Consider the following 27,455-nt stretch of genomic DNA (forward strand, 5'->3'; position numbering starts at 1 on the left):
AAAAGTGTTTGGATACCAGAGTAGACTCGGTTAAGGAATCCAGTGAAGTTTTAACCTCTGAAGAAGGAAAGTTAACTGTTAACTTTCTTGTGTTCTCTAAAGAAGCCAGCAAAAACTTTAACATGTGCACATGGGAGTTCAGAATTCTGAAATTTAAAGTATCAGAAGAATAAACTTTCTTTCCAAATCTATCAAAAGCTTTCCCATTCTTGTCAGAGGACATGGGGGTTAGCCTTCATAAATAATTAGGAGTAGAAGGCTTTGATAAAGAAATAATTGCAGGATTTGATTTGGGATTTAGAAAACAGTTATTCATGTGTCTGCGGTACTTTATAACATATCACACATTCTGGGATAAGAGGTTGACTATCAGGCATACTGAAAGCTGTTAGGAAAACATTGTCTAAAGCTGATAAAACAGGAGGGGCAGCTGTGGGCTGAGGAAAATCTAGTCCTAACATAGCATATCACTTTTTTCTAGGAGACTGGGAGTTAATTCTGTTCTCACTGAAATAACTCTTTCATTTTAGCTATAATCTCAGAAAAAAAGATAACACAACTGTAGGGAAATCTGAAGAAGCACTCACCTCAGAAATAGAATCAGAATCGTCAGCTTGTGGAGAATTACCTGATGGAAAATACTCCCATTCCTTGCTCTTCTGAATGGAAATCTAGTGTCAGATGAGAAGGAAATATTTCCTGCTTGAAGTGAATGAAGAAATAAGATTTAACACATTAAAAGTAGAAGGTAATCCATCAGCAAATCACAGCAACTTTTCCTGGATCATAGTTAATGAAACAGGAGAAAGGACATTCTTAAGTTTTCATTTCTTTGCCTAAGAGACCCTCTGGACAAATACTGACACATGTCAAGGGCAGTAGCCTGGGAATCATGCACCTTAGCCCAGCTAAAAAGTAAACCCTCACCTGCTCCATCCTCCTTGAGCTCAACAAGAATGTTTTGTTTTCCTTATTCATTGAAGAGAACCCTACCGGCATAGAGACATGTCCATCTCTCGGTCTTTAGTGACATCCCGAGGAGCTACATTAGAGGGAATAACAATGATCAATGAGTAGACCAAGGAACCAGGTTTGGCCACAGCAAAGTCATTCATTGGCAGCTGAAGCAGTAAGGGAGCCAGCCTAACACCTAAAGGCTCACAAATAAGTTTTTTCTTACAGATACGAGATGGAAGAACCAAAGAGACCAACAATTGCTCCATTGTTAAACCAAGAAGGAATTCTGAAAGACAGGTAGCAGAGCCTCAGTGAGTCGGTAAACCTTCTGATAGAAAACTGAAGCTTCTCAGGTTACATTTTAGGGACACTCCCCAAAAGCACAATATCCTGCGCTATACACAAGTATGCTACATAAACATGCAAAAAAATAAAAATATAAATAGATTTCTACACAGTTTATTTGCACAAGTATCCCCTAAGTAAATATTATGTTACCACATGACAGTCCATAACTAAGAGTTTCTAGCATAAAATAAACATTTTCACAGAAAAAGCACATTTTTTCTCAAACATCTACTGTTTGAACACTCCAACATCAGACAACCAAGTCTGCATTTGCTGATCCAATGAGAAAGCACCAATAAAGTTAAATGATGAAGTAGTGCTCATGCCAGTAAAACCACTATTATTGTGCTATTAAGGACTCAGTTGGGTTTCACAAGTAAGATGCATGATTCCCAGACTAGTGCCCTTGATATGAGTCGGTATTTATTCAGAGGGTCTCTCAGGCAAAGAAAGCAAAAACTTAAGAATGTACCTTCTCTTATTTCATTAACTATGATACAAGAAAATTTGCTGGGATTTGATGATGGATTACCTTCTACTTCTAATGTGTTAAATCTTGTTTCTTCATTGACTTAAAACAGGAAAATATTTTCTTCTCATCTGACATGATTTCTATTCAGAAGAGCAAAGAATGGAAGGGGGGGGGGGGTATTTTCCATCAGTTAATTCTCAGTCATCCATCAAGAGTGGAATATTTTCCTTATAAGGGCACTTAACTACTTAGCCTTGAAGGACCACTAGCATACCATCAGTTCCACAAAACTTGTAGAGGATGAATACTTTGGCAGCAAGAAAGCTTGGACGTTTTGGATTCTAACCTCAGTTTTTATATAGCGCTTCAAGTGCCCCTTAGTGACTGGGTGCTTGGAACATGGCCTTAAGCTTTGAAAAATGCCTGGGTGGTCATATCCATGGCAGAATACAACCCATATAGTTTGGGCTACTTCAACAGTGATCTAAATGGTGAACACACCAAGTTTCAGTCACAGGCACAATAAAGGCCTGTCTATTCATTTGTTAATTTATATGTTTTTTTTTGCTGCTGCAGTTATTCAAAGATAAATTTGTATGTGGATGATTTCTCTACTCCCTCCATAAAAATAACTGTGTATGTTCTTCTGAAAAATGACTGAACTGGAAGAGGCTAAGACACCAAAATGGAAAACACGAGTGGCATGCATTAAAATGCAAGAAGCAATCAAACTACCTGATCTAATTTGTCTCAAGTATCTAATGACAAGATATATTTTACAGTAGTAATAATAGGACATGTAACAATTATTCTTCATTTCTCCACAGTCTCCTTCAGGCAGACATTTTCTACATGTAATACTCTAAAATATCAATGACGTGTCCTGCTACGTAATGTTAACCATTATGTAATACAAACATGCTAATGTTATCCATATGCCTACAGCTCTCTGCACTACTTTACAAACTCCTACCATTCATTTGATCTCAAAATTTCATATTGGGACCACTGCTGTTCCAACATTCTAATATCAGACAGCAAAGTTTGCATTTGGTGATCCAGTGAGAAAGCATCGATAAAAGGAGCTATAAATGATGAAGTAGCCCTCATGCCAGTAAGATCCATATTAATGGGTTATCAAGGACTCAGATGGATTTCAGAAGTAAGGCCCATCATTATTTGTCTCCATTCCTGCTAATATCTGTAGTTGTTGCCATAGGTTATTCAAGCTACTCTTGTTTTGGGTAGAAACAAACATGTATGCACTTGCTGTCTATCTTTAGCGGGCAGATAACACATCTGAAATATGCTTCCTACCCCTGTCCATTCTTCATTAAAGTTTGGGGTGAGCTAAAAATCAGCCAATACACAAGCATAACTGCCTTGAATGGACATTGTACACTAATTCTTTATTATATCTTTCCAATGGCTGAAATCAGACTTTGTAATTTGGATTACAGAGACACTGAAGAATTCATATTCTTGCATCAGTACTAATGTACATCTGCCAGTATCACACTGGCTAACATGTCTGACCTATATGGGTCACACACATTTTAATTATTTTGTACTCATGTCTCACTGACCACTGGAGTCACCTGCACCCTAGATCCTCAATTGACGCATACATTCTGCATCAGAAAGTGGTTTAATCTAGGCTGCTTTGTAAATGAAACAGTTCCAATTAAGATTCCACATAAAATATGCCCCCTTATGCAACTGCATTTTAGCCACAGATCTGTCACAATATCTAAATAATGGAATTTGCTGTGTAATGCTATTTAGGATCACAGGTTCCTACTAAGTTTATGGCCAAGGAGACCATCAAGAAGCTCACCCAATTCACTCAGTACTGACAAGAGACTAACAATGTCCCCCAGAAATTACATTTTCTTCAAATATCCCAGGTGGAGTTTTATGATCAGTCATCCAGAGTAGTTCTGAAGGCTGCTATGGAAGTACTCAGTGTGATATGTAAGGGAAGCCTATTCCATAATCATAAAATATATTGGGTTAGGTACCTGTTGCAGCATTTGGTGAAGCTGATGTGTCAGTACAGGTTTGCTTTACCACTGTTTTTCTTTAGGTAAAGAAGTTCAGAGAGTGCTGTGCCATTCATAGCATAAATGACTAACCGGAGATCACCCCACAGGAGTCTGTATGACTTTAAGCATGGGGATAAGGCTTCTAATCTATTAGAGAAGTTAAGGTATTGGTGCTTAGTGAGTTACATGCCATAAGGGCACTGTATTCAACAACAGGCACAATAAGCGAAGGTCAAAGGGGGACTATAACTTCTTTGAACCTTGAGGAGACACCGTGAAGGTTAATTTATGCAAAATAGAAGGATTTTCTGGCCATGACAGAGGCAAGGTGATCAAGAGAGAGTCTGTTATCAGCAAAGGTATCCAAGTCACTAATGACTGTGTTAGATGTAAGTGAAACATTATCTATATTATAAGCAGAAGTTAGATTTACCGAATTATATTATAATGAATTTCTTGGCTTTGAGGGTAGGCTGATGATTAACCCACAGGCATTTGTGTAGAATAGGCTTTGCTGAAGGATGTTAATAACAGAATGGGATTTGAGAACTATCCTCAGTTTGCAATCATCAGAAAACTTGGTTAGCCATAGTCCACTGATATCAACCATCCTGCCACAGAAGTACATACCAAAGAGAAGGGGGCCCAGGACAGACCTATGTGGTCATGTTTTTCTGTCTATTGCAAGTTATGGGTTCTGTCAGATGGTCAGTTACCTATCCAGCAAACTATGCGTGATTTAGTGTTGAACTGGGAGAAGTTGTCAATAATCTTCTTATGCAGGATAATGGCAAAAGCCTTGTCAAGGTCCATTTAAGCAGTGTGTACAGTACACCTCTTATCAATGACCTCACTGTTTCAAAAAAAAACAAGAAAAGAAAACTCAACGAGGCTAAGCAAGCATGTTTTGCCTTTTACAAAGCCAAACTGGTATGGATCCAGGGATATAAGGTTACCTATATCATAGCTTAACTCAACTTTAATAAATTCCATAGTCTTGCAAATAATACTGGTGAGAGCTATAGGCCTGCACTTCCCAGAGTCAGTAGAGGGGCCACCTTTATGCAAGGATGCCATGACAGCTGTTCTCTACATATCAAGGATGTAACCAGGGGACATACTCCAAGAGGTTATAAAGGGTTTTATATATATATATATATATATATATATATATATATATATATATATATATATATTTGCTTTATTTAACATTTGTGTACCAGGAAAGTCCGACTTGGAACAAAACCAATTTTCAGTGAAGGCCAAGGGAGAAATGCTCCAGATGCATGTCTTTATAATTTGGGTGGTAACCGGAATACCCGGAAAAAACCCACATGAATGCAGGGAGGACATAGGTTCATAGGTTGGTACATAGGTTCATAGGTTGGTACTAGGCTATCAGCCCTAGGGCCTATACAAGCTTAGCCATAACAATTCCCTGGCTATTTCTTCCCACGCTATTTACTTCCCTGGACGTAGCACAGAAGGCACCCCAGCCGAGAATCGAACTGGAGAACCTCTTGCTGTGCGATGACAATGTTACCGCTGCACCACTGCACATTTATATAAATTTATATTGTCAGGACCAAAAGAACTGGTAGTTTTAATTTTGAAACATACTAAATGGACATGGTCCAAAATTTCTTATCTATACAGTAGCTTGAAGTTGCTTATGTATATTTGTTTAATGCACATGAGAAAAATAAAGACATCCACATGAACAAATTACTTTGAATATAGCACAAAAGTTTATAGTTGTTGTGATGTACACATGCAACCCCAAAAAAAGGGCATTCTGTAGCAGCATATCTCCAGGCCGAATAGGGCTGACATTAGTGCTGAATGAGTTATGAGGTTCTAAATAAGGACAACTTTTTATATTAAATTTACAGAAGCCTCTAGTTTCCCAGTAACTGTTATTTTGAAAGGCTAACAGATAAGACAGATATTCCAAACGGTTTACCTTCATGTGTGCGTACTGCACAAGGGCAAACAGAAATTATCAGAAAGGCCGTTTGCAAACGCCGAACGGAAAAAGGTTTGAATGTGAAATGAGCGAATGCACATTGACATTCGCTCATTGCAAATTTGGCATTTTGGGGCAGATTACACTATAGTGGGGATGGAAAAATTATCCCTTTCCCCACTGTAGTGAGATCTCGGAGTTAGAATATTAAAGTAGGGGGTGGGGGGTGCAGGGGGGCTTGCCCACCTGCTTTATACTTCATTACATTAGTTTTTCGACATTTATGTTTGAAAATCAGCTAATTTGGTTTTCGATTTGCTGATTTTCGCACATGTAAAACTGTTGCTGTTTTGATTTTCGTGGTTACGATTCGCTCATATGAGTAACCGCACCACTGTGATTCGGAGTTGTAAAGGTAAACCATTTCAAATATCTGAGCATATGATATTAGAGGTTATTCAGTGTGTTAACTAAAAATCTGATCACGTTTTATTTTTGAGAAAAACAGCTGCCCGCATTTTTAAAAATTAAGAACCTTGATTCACTTTTACAACATACTAATGACGTTTTAATACCTGTTTTTTTTTTTTTTCTGCAAATGCAGCTACTATCACACTCAATCCTCAGAAAGGTAAGTGTCAAATCCTGATAAAAAGTATATGTAGTCTAGCCCTTTGCACTTTCTCCATAAAAGAAACAAAAGGAAAATACTATCTACTTCTTACATCCAGGTTTGAAAAATCCTTGCTTATGAAAATATTCACATTGTATTGTTTTAAACTGATAATCTGTAAACGTAGTCTGGAGTGCATGTGTTTGTGTATTTAGCAGTGGCTAAAACACTATACATACAATCCGATAATATTCAGTTGGATCAATGTGTAGGTACAACTATGTCAGAAGTTTTTTTCTACTCCCAGTTTTCAGTGGCAGACATCTGAACCTGAAAATATGATTCCCTATATTTACTTACAATCACAGCCCAATTTATGGATGTGAATTATTATATAAAATATTACTTTAAGGGTCAGTCGCTTTTAGATGCTGAAAATGGCATTTAGCTTTGAGCAATATGTGAGCCACAATGCAAGAGTGTGTGTGTGTGTGTGTGTGTGTGTACCCTTATCACATGACAAGCTAGACCTTAGTATATCTAACTGTTTACATCATAAAATATATTTTCTTTCAAACAGCATCAGAGTTCATTAATGGTGACCATAATATGATATATTTCTCTATAGCTTCACTTGGTTTCAGTTTAAAATATTAAACTCAGACAAGATAAAAAGAAATCCTAAGCATATCCACTTTGAAAATTAAGGCAACTACTGCATGTTTCCATCTCAATTAACATTTATGTAAATAGATTATGTCTTTAGTTGCCTTTTTGTTTTACAATAAAGCACTGTTTTACCTGTATATTATACCATCTTGTAAAATTCTAAGATTTATTCCAGAAGTTATAATGTGCCTAACCTACAGTAAGTTTAGACAGAATCCTACACTCAATGTTCATAGTAAGGAGTTTAAAATTTTGTAGTGAAAATAGAAATATTATATGAAAGTGACAATAAAATTCAAATAATACCATCTGTTTTATCATTATATAATTATCTCTAGAAATGGCCTTTGTAAGGCAGAATTCTTTATGTAAACTAAATGAAATATTTGATTTTCTGTCAAGTTTTCAAAGCATTAAGATTTAAAAAAGAATTGTTTTCTCAAACTGCAGCACAGAAATGCAGTTGTACAGTATCTGAATTCAGTTTTTCAATATTAGTACAAGGATATTAAAACTATTAAAATTACTTCTCTTAGCAACATAAAGAGTGCTTTTCAAACATTTTTTTTACAAACTCTGTAGCTCTCAGCATTTTCTTAACACCCTGGCAAATGCCATATTTTGAGACAATCAGCAGACCTACATCTCCTATTACTATGAAATGTTAGTCACATAGTGCAAGGAAATACGTTTTACTACACAGTGACAAATATAATACCAGCATTATTGCTGTGTATGGCAGACATCTGATGGATGCAAATGATTTCTGATATTTTGAAACAGTCATACTTGTTAGATGCTGTGCAGACCGGCTGCTTTTTATAGAACTAACTGGTCATTGTTATCAAAGAATCCTCTCTCATTATTTTGGCAAATGAAGAACTGAAACATTTTTTTGTATTCAGGAAAAGTGAAGATATTATAGAAGAGTGCATTATTTCAAATACAAAGTAGATGAAGTGCCTTTTTCTGCAGTTAGGTGACAACTGACAAATGCATGAGCTGTAAAAGAGCACTTAAAAGTCTGAGATGACAGCATCATATCAGAATAAACTCATTTCCATTAGTCACATACAAGTCTTGGGACTAAGTTTTCCTGAAGAATTTGATGTGCTCTTTTTTAACACTGCCAGTCTGAGGCTTTGTGCTGAATCTTCTTTTCAATGCTTCTCCACTACAGCAAGCCTCTCAGCTTTGCCATTTGCAGGCAAATGTCCTTGATTTAAGGAGGGACTAGAGTGGGTCTTCCTCAAGTAGCTTTCATCATTTTCACCACTGAAAAGGCTTGCCTCAATTTTCTCCAGATCATCTGTTCCTACTTTTAGCTTTGTCTTCAGGAGGTTAATATATGCCTCATATCGACTTTTCTGCAGAAGTAAATTAAAATGGAACAGGTAGTTCAATAAAGAGAACACGGCTTTCAAAGGGCCAAATCTCACACAATAATGCACTTATTCAGTAGTAGAAAAAGAGAAGCAGTTTTACTGGAATCAGCAAGCATTAAAGAAAGGCTTTTTTTTCACAGAAGATCAGAATATTACACATGTTCATGCATTCTACTTAAACTGGTGAAATAGCACTAAAACAGCAATATTAAATTAACTGTGAAAATAGTAGGTCCCAAAAACGTTCATGCTAGGAAAAAAACAACAAAAAATGTTTAATGCTTACCACATGCATTATGACATATACATTAGAGTTAAATCAGAATGTTAGTATAGTATTATCACTTCATGTTAAGCAATGAAACTGCATGGAGAAACTGTCACCAGTTCATGCAAACCAGCATTTAATGTAGATAGAATACATTTTTGAAACAAATCAGATAAAATGTTTATACAATTATATTTCAAGAGTAGTAGCAGTATTAAGATTAAAATTCTCAGTCCACCTCCATAATCTACTGAATGCACCACTTTATGAATCATGCTAAAATTGAAGAAAAAGAAAATGCCTCACATGAAAGGACTGAAATCACCATTCAAAAGTGTTAAAATCGAAAAGATAAAAATGATCACCATATGGCTGGCTATTAGATTTCCTATTTAAACCACATAAGTTGTTTAAAAAGTTATACCATTATATTACATTATAATACATATCCTATCATTTGTGCATGTGATCACTTCCATATACTCTAACACAGATCACAGTGTCACTGATTTCAACTGCATTTTTGAGATAACAATAACCGTCATATATATGTTAGATGACTGAGTTTTCAGAAAGTTGAAATTCATACAGATGAGACCATAAGACCTGGTTTCCGAAAACAAACATCAAAAACAACACAAAAAATCTACTTTTTTCAAATTTATGAAGGGGCAAGACCTCTTGCGCCCCCCACACCTCCTGCAAATTATATATACCAACTCCGAGATCGCACTACAGTGAATAATAGGATAAATTTCCTGATTGTCACTGTATTACGATCTCCATTCAAAAGCTTTGCGTTTTCAAAAACTCGATCATGTGGTCTTTCTTCATGTTTTTCCCTACCAAAAAGATGCATGTTTACTAACACATTACCAATTATTTCTACCATAATTAGTTCTATGGACAGCTTTTGTCTACCCACAGAAGGTAGATGATAAAGCATCAGTACCATTACATAACAGCAGCCTTTCACAATGGCAGAACACGGTCTTGCTCAAAGGTAAGGTCTGTTTGTGTCATTGGACATTTTTTTTGTGCCTTGCTTATCTTTTCCCCCACCAAGCTGATTTCTCAGTCTTAATGCAGGTAATGGCAAGTGTTCTACTCTCTTCTCCAGTGAACTTAAAATAACATACATGAAGGCCTGCATTATTATTCCTATGGCATATTCAGTCTGAATTAATAGCTGTGGTTTTGCTTCATTCACTCTGCCTCCTCTGACAAGTTAGTTCTTTGTCATTCTCATCATACTGGCCCTTGCTCTGCTTCCTGCCCTATATGGACTTAAAGGGTGCAAAGCATACATAATTGGCTACATTACTTATATTAAGAAAAGCAATCTCAGCCTGCACTAACAGCTCATGCATTGTTGGTTCAGCCTTCTCTGCAGCAAGGTGAAAACTTTCATTTAGTTATTTAGTAACCTTAGTTTCTTATCCAGTGTGTGTGAACCTAGGGTGATATTTTTCATCTTCACTTAGCAGGTACTGTCAATTATTTTACTCCCTACTCATCATTAGACTTAACTGGACTTTAGACATAAATATAAAAAACTGTTGGTATTCTTCAAAAAGGTAATCTAAGTCTGCTTTAATATTGCACATTCTGTGTGATTCAATCAAGCCTTCAACAAGCATCATCTTTGTTTTACAGGTATTTGTAACAGTTCTTATTCCTGCCACCTTTGGGTGCAAGGTGCCACTCAACATATGTATAACGGTGGCACTACTGTTTCTCCTAAAAATGAGCTTAATCTGCACTGACCCCTTAATGATGACTTATGAAGTATCTTAACACATATTGCAAAGACATATGTGGTACCTCAGCACACTGCAATGGCTAGACCCTCAGTTGCCAAAATAAAGTAAAGATGGGTAGTAAACTTACCATAACAGTAGATGTTCTAATGAGCTGCAGTAGTCTAAGCAATGTGGATTATATCCTGCCCAGGATGTAACAGGTAGCCAGGTTCCATAACGTCAGGGCACCTTCAATGTGCTTAAACCATTCATCAGCTTAAGCTGAGATGACTAAATTAAAAAGAAAGGTTTGGGCACCAAGCCCTTCAGCTCTTTCATGACAACTGACAGAGGGAGGCTAAGCCCTAAGAGGACATTGCTAAGAAAAGAAAAAAATGTATGTTCATACCCTGGTATAAAAACTTACACAAAAAAGGGGGATGGAGGGAGGAGTGGCTACTGCAGCAATGATCAATCAAACATCTACTGATATGTAAACGTTTACTTACACAACTGTACTATGTTCATTATATTGATCACCCCTGCCTAAGCAATATGGGTAGATTACCATAGCTTAAAAGAACTGGGAAGTGGAAGGGGAAGGATACAGCAGCCCTAGTAGAATGGTCCTGGCAAAGATCTGGAGAAGGAATGTAGTTTATAGTGTTTTATAAAAGTATGCACAGAGGACCAAGTTGCTGTTTTCTAGAATACTTTAAGTCAAAGTCTTTCCAAAAAGCCATAGATGAAGCAAATGCCCTGGCAGAATGAGCCTTGACCCTGCCTGGAATAGTTTTTGTTGTAGTGGGAATAACAAAAGGTAATAGCCTGAGACAACCATTTGGAAACAGTCTGCTTCAACACAGGTTGCCCTTCTTATCTTCACAAGAAATGAACTGATCAGAAGTTCTGAAAGATTTTATTCTGTCAAGATAGTACTAGAGTTGTCTGTGGACATCCATGGTATGCAGACTCCTTTCTCCCTCGTTTTTGAGCTATGGACAGAAAACAGGGAGATGGATAGATTGGCTTACAAGTAAAATGAGGGGTCTATATTACAACCACGAAAGTCCTAAACAGTGAATACAGAATTGTCAACACATATTACCCGAACCGCGAATACACCAAACACCCTAAACCGCAAAATTCTAAATCTCGAACCGTCATAGTTGTCCAACCCCACCACGCGCTACATACTACCTACCCAAACAAAATAAATTAACCACATACATACACTAACCAAAACCCTACTTCTAAGCCTACACTAAACCTTACATACATTACTGTCTACGCACTTACCTTAACCCGCACCCTAACCCTAAAGTCCGTAACTATTGCACACTTACCTTACGGAGCTGTACCCAAACAAAATAAATAACCCACACACATACACTTAACAAAACCCTACTTCTAACCCTACATTAAACCTTACATACATTACTATCTATGCACGTACCTTAACCCGCACCCTAACCCTAAGGTCCGTAACTATCACACACTATTACTATCTATACACTTTTCTTAACCCGCACCCTAACCCTAAGGTCTGTAACTATCGCACACGTACCTTACGGAGCTATACTGTAGAAGCACCAACCATGACGATTCAACATTTCGTATTCCGCACTTCAGGACGATCAGTGTTTTTGCGGTTCGACGTATACATGTCGACATTTCCGTATTCGGGTAAGTGGACCTTCGCGATTTTAATAGGGAACCTTAAATGAGATACCATTTTAAGCATAAATGAAGGACTAGTTTTCAAAGAAACTAGTCTCTGTGGAAGATCAGATTATTCTGGTCCACCACAAGAGCTTGTGACTCAGATACTCATCTTGCTGAGGTCAGAGCAATCAGAAAAAAAAACTTACTTCCAATGTTAAGAACCTGTAGTCAGCCAGATTAGTAGGTATAAATGGAGCAAGTATTCACTTTTCTAACACAAAATTAAGATCCCAAGGAGGAGTAACCAGTTTTCTGGGAGGCTTCTCATATAGCACCCTTTTCAAAACATTTTCATATGAGACTGCACTCAAAGAGGGGGGATCCATTGGCAAACATGCTGAAAAGGCTGACAAATGAACTTTGACAGAGGAGTAAGACAGGCAATAAGACAATAACTCACATATATACTGTAAAACCAGAGACACATTAGGCCTGAATGGGTGTTGATTGTTTTAGTGGCACCGACTAGAAAACCTTTTCCATTTGCTTATATAGGCTTTTCTAGTAATGGTCTTTCTCGTCTCCATTAGTTCATGCTACACATACTCAGAAAACAGGTGCCTAAAAGGTATTAAGACACTAACATCCAGGCAGCCAGTTGCAGTTACCTGGGGATGGGATGCATCAAACACCACTGATCTTGTGTGAGCAAATCCAGTCTGTATAGAAACCTGTAGTAATTCCTTTGTGTCAAGTCCAAAAGAAGGCAGTCACCACAATGACATCTGGGAAGTCCTTCTGAATTTCAAAAGTACTATGGAAGTCAGTGGAAAGGCATACAGGACCATTACTGTCCAAGGAAAAGAAAGACGTCTGTCTTCAAGGCATTCTTGCATGGAGTCCTGGAACAGAATCTTGTCAGTTGATTGTTTAGACAGGAGGCAAAAAGGTCTACCTGAGGAATTCCCCACAGATGAATCAAATCTTCGAAGACCTCAACCCAGTATCCATTCATGAGGGTCTGCCTTGGTCCTACTCAGCTTCAGGTATGGAACGTAAGATGTCTGTAGAGAGGGAAAGACTGTGCTGTAAAGCTATATCCCATCCTAACATTGCTAGTTTGAATAGGGGTAAGATCTAGTCCTTCCTTTGCTTATTTGTGTACCACATCACTGTGATATTGTCTGTAATAAAATGAAGAGTTCCCGAGGACCACAGATGATTTGGAGTTGACAGCCTTTATAACAGCTAGCATCTCTTTTATGTTTGTTGGCCTGTCTTTCTTGACCCAAAGACCCTGTACTTTTAAACCCATTGATACTATTAACCAGTAAGTCTGAGGTGTTTGTTGTGACTTACTTCTTTAGAGCAGAAGGGGAGAATGGGAGGCTTGGACTTTGAGAAATTTTATGTCTCCACCAAGTGATTTCCCTTTCCTAAATCCCAGAACTTGGATTTTAAAAGACAACAGGTGCTGTGAGGATCATAGAGATTTCAGATATCACTGTATCTTTCACATACTGAGTCTTGCAAGTGTATCTTGAGAAATAAGATAGCCATGAGACCCAGAATCCTGAAGTAATCCCTCATTGTGACAGTAGTCTGAGTGGAAAATCTTTGAAATACATCTAAATGCAGGTCTTTTTGTTTCTTGGGAGAGAAAAACTCTTATTAATGAGATGTATAGCAAGAACCATAAAAATACAGTTCTGTGTTACAGAGCTGAGAAAGGCTTTTAATCTTATCTTGGAATCCCAGCCTGTGTAGGAGATCTCTTGCCCAGATAAGGTATGCACAGTCTTTTTCAAAGTGTCAGGGAAGATATGCAAGTCATCAGAAATGGAGTAATATGCATACCATGTAGCCTGCAATGGGCTACAGCAGTTAGCTACACCTATTGTGAACACCCTTGGAGCAGTGAATAGGCTAAATAGAAAGGCAAATTACTGATAACATGATCCAGACACACAAAACCTTAACAAATGCCTGAAATCTGGATGAATGGGAATGAGATGACATGAATCTTTTAAAGCTAAGATTACTAAAAAAACTCAAATGAGGAAGAATGGGTAACAGGTTGTTAAGTGAAAGCATTGATTCAGGAAAAAAAGATTCAGAACTGGTCTCCATGGATTTTCTTTCTTTCTTTGGCAATAAAAAACATTCTTGAGTAAGATCCTTCCCCTAAATGAGGAGGAAGAACAGTTTATATTACCCTCTGAGACAGCATGTGATGTAAGGCAGGTGGAGAAAGAAAGGTTTGGTCTGGCAGATGACAAGGAATCCCCTGGAAAATAGGACTTTCTTCCCAGTGCCATCAGCCTGGTAGGTTTACATTCAGCATCCAGTTGTCTGAAACAACTTGGTGCCAAAAAGAGAGAAACAGAGATTCAGACTTTCTGGAAGTGATGAGCCTGCCAGGGTGGGATTAAGAAGGGAGGGGACTAGGTCCATTAAATAGTCATTCTTACTTGTTTGACTGTTCTTTGTTCTGAGGGATTCCTGCTTTCTTTTTGGAACCTTCCTGCCATTGTTTTTTAAACATCTGCTTACTAGCATTCTGCTAAGACTGTTTATTTATTTGTTCATTGATTTAACATTTGTTTACCTGGAAAGTCCAAATGGGACAGAGCCCATTTTCAGATGAGGCCCGGGGAGAAACACTCAAGACCATACCCTCTCAACCGTACCGAATTCCTCAGTATTTACCAGTTTTGAAGGCAAAATAATGGGGTGCCATGAATTTCTGAGTTGCCTCTAATTCCCGATTTTTTTTTAAACTGTAGTCAAGTTTGTAACTTCAAAACTGGAAGTTGCATATCAGATGGTACAGCTAATTAGGCAACCAGTGACACCTGTGAAATGAAAGCAAAATCCCTAAGTAACTGTACTCAACATACTTTAAGAAATATTTGTTTAGTTTCAAATATTTTTATTTTAAGATGGTCTTTAGATTTTACCAGTCTTCAGACATAAAGGCATTTAAACACATACACTCCCTTAAAAACATTTTTTAGGATGCTACCAAATCTTCTCTGTAGCTGACAATAAAATTTCAGCCGTGCCCAGAAGGATCTATCTGTACACTTTGAACCATCCAGCTCCTTGCCTGTCTTTGGTTAAGACTGCATCACGTAAGAATCCATTTCCTGAATTAATGAAGACTCCACAAACTGAATTGATTTTTTCAGAATATTTCAAGAGTATTACGGGGGGGCATCAACAGCTTCGTGAGACAGACTGCCTGCCGAAGACTTGGACAGCACTCTTTTAGATGGAGATGGATTTGAATTAATAGCAGCAGTAGTGAGCGGAGCTAGCCTGCCCTGTGTGTTGTGCTGTGCACAATTTAAGTTCTTCTGTAGCAGTTAAAGTTCACTCCAGTGCCTGCCCACCCGTGTCTGCAGGAATCAGGAGGACAAGAAAATTTACTTGCTCTGGAGGCTCGACCAATCCTCCTCCAGGTAAGTAAAAGTAAAAAATAATAAATAAAAAAAAAATGCAGCAAAAGAATTCAGAAAGATTCTGCTGCAGCTGCACACTTCTGTTTGTTAAAATTAGTTAGCTTGCCACTTGTAAAGATGGACGAAATAAAAGGTTCAATTTCACTTTAATCTTGCCTGTAACTCTCTTATTGTAGTTAACTTGCAGTCACTGGGGCAGCTTACCTGACAAGTTATGTTTATTTTTTTTTAAATGATTAAAAGTTATTGCTATACGAATCTGCCAGATTGGGGTAAACCATAAGATAAAACAGGGAAGCGGAGGGAAATTATATCTTCAAGAATGGGGTTTCCTGTTTTGCAGTTTTATGCATGAAACGTATAGAGTAGCTCTAGACTGAAAGACTTGTGCTCAGTTGTTTTGTGAACTTTTTTTTTTTTTCAGGGCTAACAGCTAAGTGTTATATCAAAATAAGAGTCTAGATTATGATTAATTCACTTTTGCGACTGCACTCCGATATTTGTTGTCTTTGATTAGAAAATTGTGGGACTAAGGAAATCCATTGTACTGTCAGTTCTTGTAGTAGTAAAGGTCATTTTCATTTCTTTATGGAACTACTTTTGTTGGCATTTTAAGCTACTTTCAGTCTGGGTTGTTTTGGACGAACTAGAGTATTTTCTTCTCTTAACATTGTTCCTAGTAGTGTGTGTCATTGTTGGATGGCAGGGCAGCTCAAAGATCAAAAATTATACGGATCTGTAATGTTGCATTTTGCTTACATTATGGTGTCATTGGCTAACCTGCTAAGATTCATATATGGAAACGGATAATGGGAAGTAATGCCACTTTTTTAAGTGCACACAAGCATACCTGAACTGTCCCTGATTTTTTGACTCAAGATTGTAGCTAATGGTGGGCATATGATTACAACATAAAGTGGAAAAGAATTCTGGAAAACACAAAACTGTAGTGGTATATCCAAAAGGCTTAAAAATATGGACATAAAGAAGTACGGTAATGTTTGTGAACCACTGACTAAGCATTATGGTACATGATATGTCTGTCTGTGTTTATTAACTAGTGTAGGACTCCGGTCTTTGCTGACCATTTTCAGGCTCATCCCCCAAGCAAGTATTTTTTAAAAAAAATGCACTATTGTAATAATATGTAACAGGTAAAACATCAGTAAAATGGGGAGGGGGAGTATTTCTAATATAATATTAATATATATTATGCGTACAATATCTGGAATATATTTAGTATGGTATGTTTTGCATGAGTGAAGTATTCACCTCAAAGAAAGTATAGAATTTGAGGAATGCTAGTTAAGTGCTTGATATTGTAAGCTTAAGAAATTATAAGGTGGGTCTATATTAGAACATCGAAGGTTCAAAACTTTGAATGTTCAAATATCGACCCCTATTCAGCGAAAACTGAAAACATCGAACATACAGATCAGCGAATTTTTTCCTAGGAAAAAAATTTGCTGTTCCAAAACACATACACACAACACAAGCACACCAAACAAACAGCAATCCACACAAACATACACCTAAAATCTTACACCTAACCCTACACTAAACTATACATACACCACTAACTATCCACTTACCTTAACCCAAATCCTAACCCTAAGGTCTGTCACTATCGCACACTCACCTCACCCGTGCCCTAACCCACCTACCCCACCCTAACCCTCACGTCCACATAACCGCCCACTTAGCTGACCCGCACCCTAACCCTAACTCACCTAACCTGCCCTAACCCTGACGTCCACACAATCGCACACATATCTAACCCACGCCCTAACACTAACTCACCTAACCCAACCTTACCCTCACTTCCACACAATCGCACACATACCTAACCCGCACCCTAACCCACGCTCAATCGCACACTTACCTGAACCCGACCCATAACTTTCCACCACAGTGCTAAAAATACCGAAGCAACAGAAACGGACAACCAAATTCTTTCCCTAGGAAAAAATGTGGTTTTCTGTAGCATCGATAGTTTCAGCATTCGTTGAATATGGGTCGATATTAGAACATTCAAAGTTTTGAAACTTTGATGTTCTAATATAGACCCTTATGAGGCATTTCGGGAACATTTTCATTATTGGAAATTTATATGATAGAAAGTTGGCAATTTATAAAATTGTTGTAATTACTTATTTCCAATATAACCAGGATCATCCGATGAGGCTTTGGTGGTGGGGTATTCCAATGTATAAAGAACACACACACACACACACACTGTACATTACACATGATAAATACAGATAATGCTGATAAATAGATGATGCTATTAATATTTTGTCTATTATTCAATTTTCACTGAAAACCTGGTATCCCACAATTCCACTGGAGTGGGTGCGGGTTGTATAATTATGTATGCAAATTATACGTTAATCAGGGTACAGATTTTTCGCCAGTTGTACCTACTTTTCATGAGCCTTTGTCCAGATTTTTGATGATTGTAGGTTGAGGGGTATGCTACAGACGCATGCCTTTGGAATGTGGGAAGAAACTGGAGCACCTGGAGGAAACCCATGTGAATGCAGGGAGGACATGCAGACTTCACACAGAAGGCACTCCAGCTGAGAATCAAACTGGAAAACATCTTGCTGTGAGGTGACAACGCTACTGCTGCAACACTGTTCAGTTTATTTTGTTTCTTGCCAAAATTACATGAGGGAGCACAGAATCCTTTCAAAATTTTACAGAAGGAGAGCTGAAATATCTTGAGAGATTACCTGAATCAACCTACCTTTATAGTCACACTTTTTTTATAACCTCTGCAGCAAAGAGTCCAGAAACTACACTTCTAACCAAGGGAGAATTCGAAGTTTCATTTCTGACATCTGGGAGGTTCTAAGAATGCAGCCAGGCAAACTTCCTTAAAATAGTACCAGTGGCAGCAGTACTGGAAGTGGTATTCACAGAGTCAGAAACACATTTCGGACAATGAGTAGTGACCTGAGAAATTGATGAAACCAAACTACACAGAGCAGATTTACTTATGCAAGTATTGCCTTTTGTTTTCCGGTCTGTCTGGGCAGCAAGACCCATTTTCAGGGAAGAACCAGGGAGAAAAGCTCCACAAAAATTTACAACGGATAAACAGCAGAAAAAAACAAGTTTAAATATCCAAAACAAACATTGCTGGTATTACTGTACTAAGACAGAAAAAAAATCAGAATAGCTTGAGTGTTCACTGCAGACATGAAATAGAAAGCAACATTTTAACTAGATATATTAACAATGTAAAGAAAAATGTCATATACTTTTAAATTTCTACCACAGAAAAAAATCACATACAGTGCTCTGAAACAGAAGTGACATTTTAACTCATAACTGGATATACTAATAACATAAGAATATTGCATCAAAGTTCTGTTTGTCATAGTGGCATAAAAAGGATGGAATACCATATACAGGAAAGTGGAAAGTGGTACAGGGCTGCAGATGGACAGATCTAAAGTGTAACTGAAGGAGAAGAATACAGGGCTACAGGCACACAGATCGGAAGTAACAAGTTCAGAAGAGAAATGTGAATACAAAAAGATCCAAGTAAAAAGAGGAATTGTCCAATAATAGAAACATGTTCAGACAGGTAAGAGGTGGAAACAAAGTGGGAAAGTTGAGTAAGATGTGGAGAGATGGTAGAGAGATGAAGGGAAGAAGAGAAAGTGTACAACTGGTGGTAACAAGAAGAGATGAGGGGTAAAAAGGGAAGAGAGAAACAAAACAGAAACCAAATATTGATAATAATAAATAAACCATAGTAGTAATGGAAAACATTAATGAGGTCAGTTAATGTGGGAGCATGAGCATAGCCAAGAAGTTATTAGGTGTTACTTTAGCTTCAGCATAAAACTTTTGTTAGCGATATCTAGTTTTATTGTGGGGGGTATTGTTCCAGCTCTTGGTAATGTAGGTCGAGTAAAGTATGTTACTTGCACTGTTGTGTGACTTGGTGGTGATTAAGAGACATTTTTTGTTTAAATGGAGATTCCTAGATGTACAGTAGTTTTTTAATATGTTTTGTAGAGAAGGGCAGGTATTACATTTTATATTATTTTATGGGCAGTAAGTAGCTGGAATCAGGTAAGTTAGTTGGGTAATTCAAATCATCTGAGGTAATGTAATGCTATTCAGTGATGGGCATGGTATGGTAGGTTTGACACAAATTTGGCTATTTTATTGTAGCAAGCCTCAAGTTTATTTAGTACGGGTAAATTGCAGATCAGTAAAAGCCAGCCCCTGCACGTAAGACAATTGCATGGCCTGAACCACAATATAAAAAACAGCAAAATAAGCCAGCAAACTGTGATGCTGAAACCAATGTAACTATTTTATTACATGTCAGCAAAAGAAATAAGCCGGTTCCGGCTAAATTTGTTACATAGCCTTCCTCAGTGTTGAAAAGAAGGAGACAACAAGTTTCTTTTATGCATGACATCAACCACAAAAAGCAAACTGATTGGTCAAATTACAAGTGTTCATTAAGTCCTGGTGGAAAAAGTCCTCCCAATTTAATTATCCACTTCTTTTCTTTGGCATCAAGAATAGTATGCCAACCAGCTTTATTTATTCTGTTGCCCCCAATTTTATCTATTACCATAAATTTGAATGCAGCTGTAGGATTTATTAAGGAATGTTTATATAATGCACAACTGGGCTTCAGGATCCTCATATCACTGATATGTTCCGATATTCTTATTCTCAGTGGTCTCGAAGTCTGACCCACATAGAATGCTGAACAACTGCATGTAGCCAAATAGATCACCCAATCACTACTGCAGTTGGCAAAAAATCTGACATCAAATACATTTCCAGAATTTTTGCTTGTAAATTGTTTGGACTTCATAATTCTGTTACAATGGCTACAGTGGCCACAGGGAGAACACCCAACAAGAATATCCCTCATTAGAGTTGTTTGTGTACTAGAAGGTGTAGAGCTTCTGGGGCCTTGTTTATAGTGGCTTAGATGTGAACCCAAATTTCTGCCCCTACGAAATTAAAAACATTTCTCATGGAGAAATTGTGATAAGTTATTATCGACCAACAGAATGTTCCATTGCCTTTGTACACTATTCATGTGTATATCCATATTTCTTCCATATGTGGTAACTAACCAGATATCAGAGTTGGTAATTTAGTTTCTCCTTTTATTTCAAAAGCTCGTCTCTATTTAGTGTTGAAGCCCAGTTGCTAGCACCCAAAACATGTCCCATTTTGTAACCTCTGTCACAAAATCTATTAGTTAGATGTTTCTTAAAGTGTTCATAAGTGGATTCCTGCGAGCAAATGCATCTCATTCTTATGAACTATGACTTTGGAATATTCCTGGCTATATGGGGTGGATGAAAGCTTGATGCATGGAGAAGGGAATTGTACTGTGGATATTTGCGAAATACCTCAGTTTGTAAGGTAAAATCCAACACTAAAAACATCTAAGAAATGCAGCCGCACACAGCTATAATACAGCCTGCGATTTATTACAAAGAAACGGGCAAAGTACAAACAACTATAAAAGACGGATTTAGCACTTTCTTCCACCTGAAATGTGGATTTCATCAGAATCATCTACACAAGTCTCTTAACTAATTTATCAGTTTTTTGGAGCCAAAAAGTTCAGACTCATTTATAATTTAAAGAAACATATACCAACTCAATACGTAAATACCACTCTTAATAATGAGAATAAAAATGAAATAAAAAAACAAACAAACAAACATAGAATTGTCAGTACTACATATTCCTAAATTTTGTGTACTAGTTAATATAGCATCTAATTCATTACTAACTCTCATACATCATACTGTCATGTAGAAAACTAAGTCAAAATAAATATTAATGTATACCAGCATAGTAAAAGATTAATAAGTTGCTAAATTAATTACTACAAAAATTACTAAAAAAAAACACTAAAAAAGAACTAAACATCCAAATATAGCCTTGTATGAAAAATTGGTGACCAAGGAAATATATCTTTTAAAGAATGAAATATCTAATGGAAGAATAAAAAATAATATGAATAAGGGAGAACAAGATTTAATACACAGGCTCACTAATGATAAATCTATTAGAATTATGAAGCCTGACAAAGGGGGTGAGGTTGTCCTATATGATCAGGACATGTACAAGAACAAGATATTTAACATTTTGGTTGATTCCGGTAAATACATTTCTATTTCCTTGAATGAAATAAATATAGGTTATAAAAAGATTGATTTATTTATAGAAGATTTACTATTAGATGGAAGAATTAATTTAGAATTGTATAATTTTTTAACTGTCAAAAATCCCAAGCTAGCTACTATAGTAGGTGTTCCTAAGGTGCACAAAAATATACAGGATCCCCCATTTCGCCCTATAATATCGGGAAGTTATGCTAAAACATTTCCATTAGGGGTGACTATAGATACATGGTTAAAACACATTTATAACAAGATTCCTCATCTCACTAAGGACTCTTGGAATTTTTTAAGTAATCTGTCCCCCCAACTATGGAAGGAAGGGCTTATTTTTATAACGGTAGACGTTGTTGATTTATTTTCAAGTATTCCTAAAGCAGAAGGGCTGGACAGCTTCCTTAATAGCATTAAAAGTTATTCAGAATTGGATTGGGAACATGCAAGCCTTATTATAGAATTTATGTCTATTATATTACAACACAACTATATATATTATGAGGGGGAATATTACAAGCAGACACAGGGAGTAGCTATGGGTGCTGCTTGTGCCCCTATTTATGTGAACATGGTTATGCTAGACTGGGAAATTGAAAACATGTTTAAGAGTAAGTATTATAGATACATTAGGTATTATACCTGATATTTGGATGATATCTTCATATTATGGGATGGACCTGATGATATCATTGTGGAGTTCCTAACTTATCTGAATACATCAAGCACATTTTTGAAGTTTATACACAAATCTAGTCGAGTAGGAATTGCATATTTAGACACTTTTATCACTATGAATAACGATGGTTTCAAATCTCGTATTTATAGGAAGGAAACTTTCTCCAATAACTATTTAGATTACAGTAGTAATCACCCATATAAAACCAAGAAAAGCATATTTAAGGGACAATGCATTCGAGCGGTTAGAATGACTTCAACATATAAAGATATGATAGAAGAAATAGAAAATATTGGCAGTATGTTTAGACTCAAAGGATACCCCGAAAAATTATTGAATGAAGTTAAGACATATGTTATTGGAGAATGGGGTAATAGATTCTCCCCCGTTTTGGGTAAACCCTTATTAAATTCAATTAAGAATCAACAGGTTACGGACTATAGAAGAGCTTGTATCCTAGAGTATACCCCCCAGGCCAAGTGCATAAAATATATTCTTAACAAATACTGGAATGTTCTTAGAGTAGACCCTGCATTAGAAGAAATAGTAGGTAAAGCACCCATTTTTGTTTTCAAAATGGGAATTAATATGAAGACTATCTTCGAAAGATATAAAAGGGTGGAATGTATGAATATGCAACATACTGGAACACGTAAATGTGGTCGTTGCAGCTACTGCCATGTCATATTAGAAACTGAAATAGTTAAATTAGAGAATATAAATAGGACTTGTATTCAAATTAGTAGAGGGAACTGCAATACCCACCATATAATATATATTGCAGTATGTACAGGCTGTAACAGTTTCTATATAGGAAAAACAGAACGGATGTTTAAGAAAAGAATCTATGACCACCTCTATGCTATAAAGAAAAAAGATAGTACAAATGCATTGTACAGGCATGTGGCTGATAAGGACAACAGTCACAAATTTAAATTTGCCATATTAGAAAAAGTTAAAGTGGACAATAGAGGTGGTAACATTAAAGCTATTTTATTGGGGAAGGAAGTTAGATGGCAAATATTTACAGATGCTGCTACTCCGCCAGGCTTAAATGAATACATAAATATTAAGCCTTTATTATTATAAAATTATAGTGGTTTTAACGGAATGTCAATATATACATTGTATATATTATTTATTGACATTATTGTATTTTTAAGGTTTCTTACCATCTTTAGATATTTTTATGTATTTACTTTTATGTATTTATATTTATGAATTTATTATATATAGATATACATTATGGTAAGAGATGTATTAGGATGTAGGACTTTACGTTTTAATTAATTTTTAATCAATATTTATACTTATATTATTTTTCAATATTTTAACATGCTAGCATGAATATATTTATGACAATTGGTATGAATGTATATTTATCCCCATAGAGAGTTATCAGTTCCCCTATGCATGCACTCTGGAGTATGGACAGTTTTTTTTTAGTAATTTTTGTAGTAATTAATTTAGCAACTTATTAATCTTTTACTATGCTGGTATACATTAATATTTATTTTGACTTAGTTTTCTACATGACAGTATGATGTATGAGAGTTAGTAATGAATTAGATGCTATATTAACTAGTACACAAAATTTAGGAATATGTAGTACTGACAATTCTATGTTTGTTTGTTTGTTTTTTTATTTCATTTTTATTCTCATTATTAAGAGTGGTATTTACGTATTGAGTTGGTATATGTTTCTTTAAATTATAAATGAGTCTGAACTTTTTGGCGCCAAAAAACTGATAAATTAGTTAAGAGACTTGTGTAGATGATTCTGATGAAATCCACATTTCAGGTGGAAGAAAGCGCTAAATCCGTCTTTTATAGTTGTTTGTACTTTGCCCGTTTCTTTGTAATAAATCGCAGGCTGTATTATACCTGTGTGCGGCTGCATTTCTTAGACGTTTTTAGTGTTGGATTTTACTTCTTTGTTGCTGTCTTTCAACACTATTACTGTTTTTTTTATCAGTTTGTAAGGTATGATCGGTATTTCTGGTGATTAGGACATCAAGATATGTTATTTGTTCCAAATTATAACTCACCGTGAATTGTAGGCCCCATTTATTCTCATTAAGATAGCCCACAAATTCCAACAAATAATCCACATCTGATCTCCATACCATCCAGCAATCATCCAAGAACCTTCTCCAAATATCCATTTCCTCCAGGAAAATGTTATGTGCATTATCATAAATCAGATGTTCTTCAACATAAGCCATAAAAAGGTCTGCATAAATGGGGGCAAAAGAAGCCCCCATCGTTGTTCCTTTTATTTGCCAATAGCATTGTTCCTGGTAGAAAAAGACATTTTTAGTAAGGACATGTTCAGTGAGGCATATCAAAAAGGTCTTAAACCAGGTTGATATAAATCCAATTTGTATAGCCAGTATTCTATGGCTTCCAGACCAGCCCCATGTGGTATATTGGTGTAAGGTGCACCGACATCAAGTGTACACAATAACCATCCCTTTTCCAATTGTGTTTCAGAGATAATGTGTAAAAATTCAGCAGTGTCCTTGATTCTTGAGTGGACCCATTTCAGTAGTGGCTGCAGAAATTTGGTGAGAAATTGTGAAAGGGGTTCAGTGATGAAACCTCTGCCCGATACAATCGGTCTGCCTGGTGGATTATAAGGATCCTTATGAATCTTGGGTAAAAAGTATATATACTGATTCATAGGATCCGACACTTTAAGATGATACATAGTCGTGTCAGAAATAACACCCTCCTGCCTGGCAGATAATAAAAAAATCATCAATTTGTTTTTTGAACCTAAACGTTGGATCCAAAGGCATGTTAACATAATGCCTATCACTAAGTTGTTTATGTGCTTCAGTATCATACTGAGCCCAATACATGACCACAACTGCCCCACCTTTATCAGCAGAGAGGATGAGCAGATCATTGTTATTTTCTAGATCATGTAAGGCCTCAAGTTCAATCTTTGAGAGGTTATTAGCCTTACAACTCAACTCCCTAGAATGGAAATGCAGATGCTTCGGTACACTTGTCTGAAATAGTTGAACATTATGGTGCATGGGTGGTACAAATTTGCAGATATCATCCATAGAAGCTCTGGGATGAAATGCTACAGAAGTAGCCATAGATCTGGTAGAATGTGCCTTTATTCTGGAAGGTAAGGATAGCTTATTCTGTTGGTAGATAAAGGTAATGACGTTTCTAAGCCAGGAGGATAAAGTCACTTTGGAAACAGGTTTACCCAGTCTGGGTCCTGCAAAGGCCACAAACAACTGATCTGTTTTCCTGAAAGATTTAGTCCTGTCCAAATAACAACAAAGCTGCCAATGCACATCAAGGGTCTGAAAAAGGTACTCCCCTCTATTAGAATGCTGAGGGAAGAAAACCGGCAGGTCAATAGATTGGTTAATGGAAAATCCAGAAATGACCTTGGACAAGAAAGAAGGGTCAGTACGAAGGGACACGCTATCCGTGTGGAAGATCAAGTAAGGTCTCTTGACACTCAAGGCCTGCAGCTCAGATAATCTTCTCACTGAGGTAAGTGCTACTAGAAGTAAAGTTTTCCATGACAAAAATTGTAAATCACATGAATCAAAGGGCTCGAAAGGAGGACCTGTGAGAGATTGAAGCACCAAAGTCAAGTCCCAGGGTTCTAAGGGAGGCTTGACCGGAGGTTTAACATGTAATACTCCTTTCAAAAATGTCTTGCATAGGCGGTGTGACATAATCGAAGAATTGTCAAGTCCATTATGAAAATTGGCGATAGCAGCTAAATGTACAGTGATTGTCGATGCTGAGGCTCCTGCATGTAAAAGAGTAGTCAGGTATTGTTGGATCTTTTGAATAGGCATAGAGAAAGGGTCTAAGTTCTGATCTTTGGCCCAAACAGAGAACCTAGTCCATTTACTAAAATAAACTTTCCTGGTGGAAGGTTTGTGTGAAGCCAGAAGAATTTCACGAACAGGAGATGGGATGTCAGACAGCCTGGCAATCACTGGAAGTGGGGGAACCAAGCTGTGAGCTTGAGACTATGGAGGTTCGGATGAATCAGTCCCTGAGGATGAGATAACAGGTCTTGGGAATGATCCAGGATCCACAGGCTGTGAATCAGATGAGGCCATAGAAATGGGAACCAGACTTGACGGGGCCAGTAGGAAGCAATGAGGATTACTTTGCTTCTCAACCTCTGAGCTTTCTGGAGAAATTTTGGGATGAGGGGAAATGGGGGAAAGCAATACAGAAGACCCAGGGCAAATCGTGCGTTAGAGCATCCCTTGGGGGTTCCCCCTGAGGAGGATCAGGGCAAAGCAGCTTCTGCACTTGTAGTTTAGAGGGGAAGCAAACAGATCAAGCAAGGCTTGCCCCAGCACTGGAAGATCCGAGCCACTGTTACAGGGTTGAGGGACCACTCATGAGGCATCAGGACATTCCTGCTTAGATTGTCCGCAATTAGGCTGGAACTCCCGGGAATGTGCTTTGCAATAAGAAAACGGGTGGAAGTTATTGCCCAGTGCCAAATCATCATGGCTTCCCGACACAGGGGTAAGACCTGGTTCCGTCTTGCTTGTTGATATACCAGATGACTGACATGTTGTCTGACTAAACTGCAATGGTCCCAGAGGGTAGGGATGCATGGAATGCTTGCAACACTAAGACAATTGCCCTCAGTTCCAGGACATTTATGTGCAAATTGGCCTCCATGGGGGACCAGGTGCCTTGGACCGTCTTTCCCTGAAAATGCCCCCCCCCCCCCGCCCTAACAAGGAAGCATCCATGGTCACCGTGGCTGTGGGCTGAGGAAGACAGAACAGTCGACACCAGAGATTCATTTGTGGCTTCATCCACCATAGCATTTCTTCCTTGCAACAGTTTGTAAGACATATGTGGTAGAGTGGGTGAGTTAGAAACGACCATTGTGCGGAAAGGAGCCACTGCAGGATTCTCATGTGCAGCCTCGCCAGTGGTACTAACATAATGACAGCCTCCATGGAGCTAACAGTTGCAGTACAAGATGTGCTGGT

General features: G+C 37.3%; 1 protein-coding gene across 1 annotated transcript in view; it reads right to left on the bottom strand.

Moving 5' to 3' along the window:
• Positions 1-8,224: 8,224 nt before the first annotated feature.
• PSD2 (pleckstrin and Sec7 domain containing 2) overlaps positions 8,225-27,455 on the bottom strand; it is a 2,726,943-nt gene continuing 2,707,712 nt past the window's right edge. Inside the window, exon 15 of the mRNA XM_044069466.1 lies at positions 8,225-8,437. Coding sequence (XP_043925401.1) covers positions 8,231-8,437 — 207 coding nt within the window. The 3' untranslated portion in view covers positions 8,225-8,230. The remainder of the gene's footprint in view (positions 8,438-27,455) is intronic.

Source organism: Protopterus annectens, chromosome 4.part0, assembly GCF_019279795.1.
Source record: "Protopterus annectens isolate FY-2018-M chromosome 4.part0, PAN1.0, whole genome shotgun sequence".
NCBI lineage: Eukaryota > Metazoa > Chordata > Ceratodontiformes > Protopteridae > Protopterus > Protopterus annectens.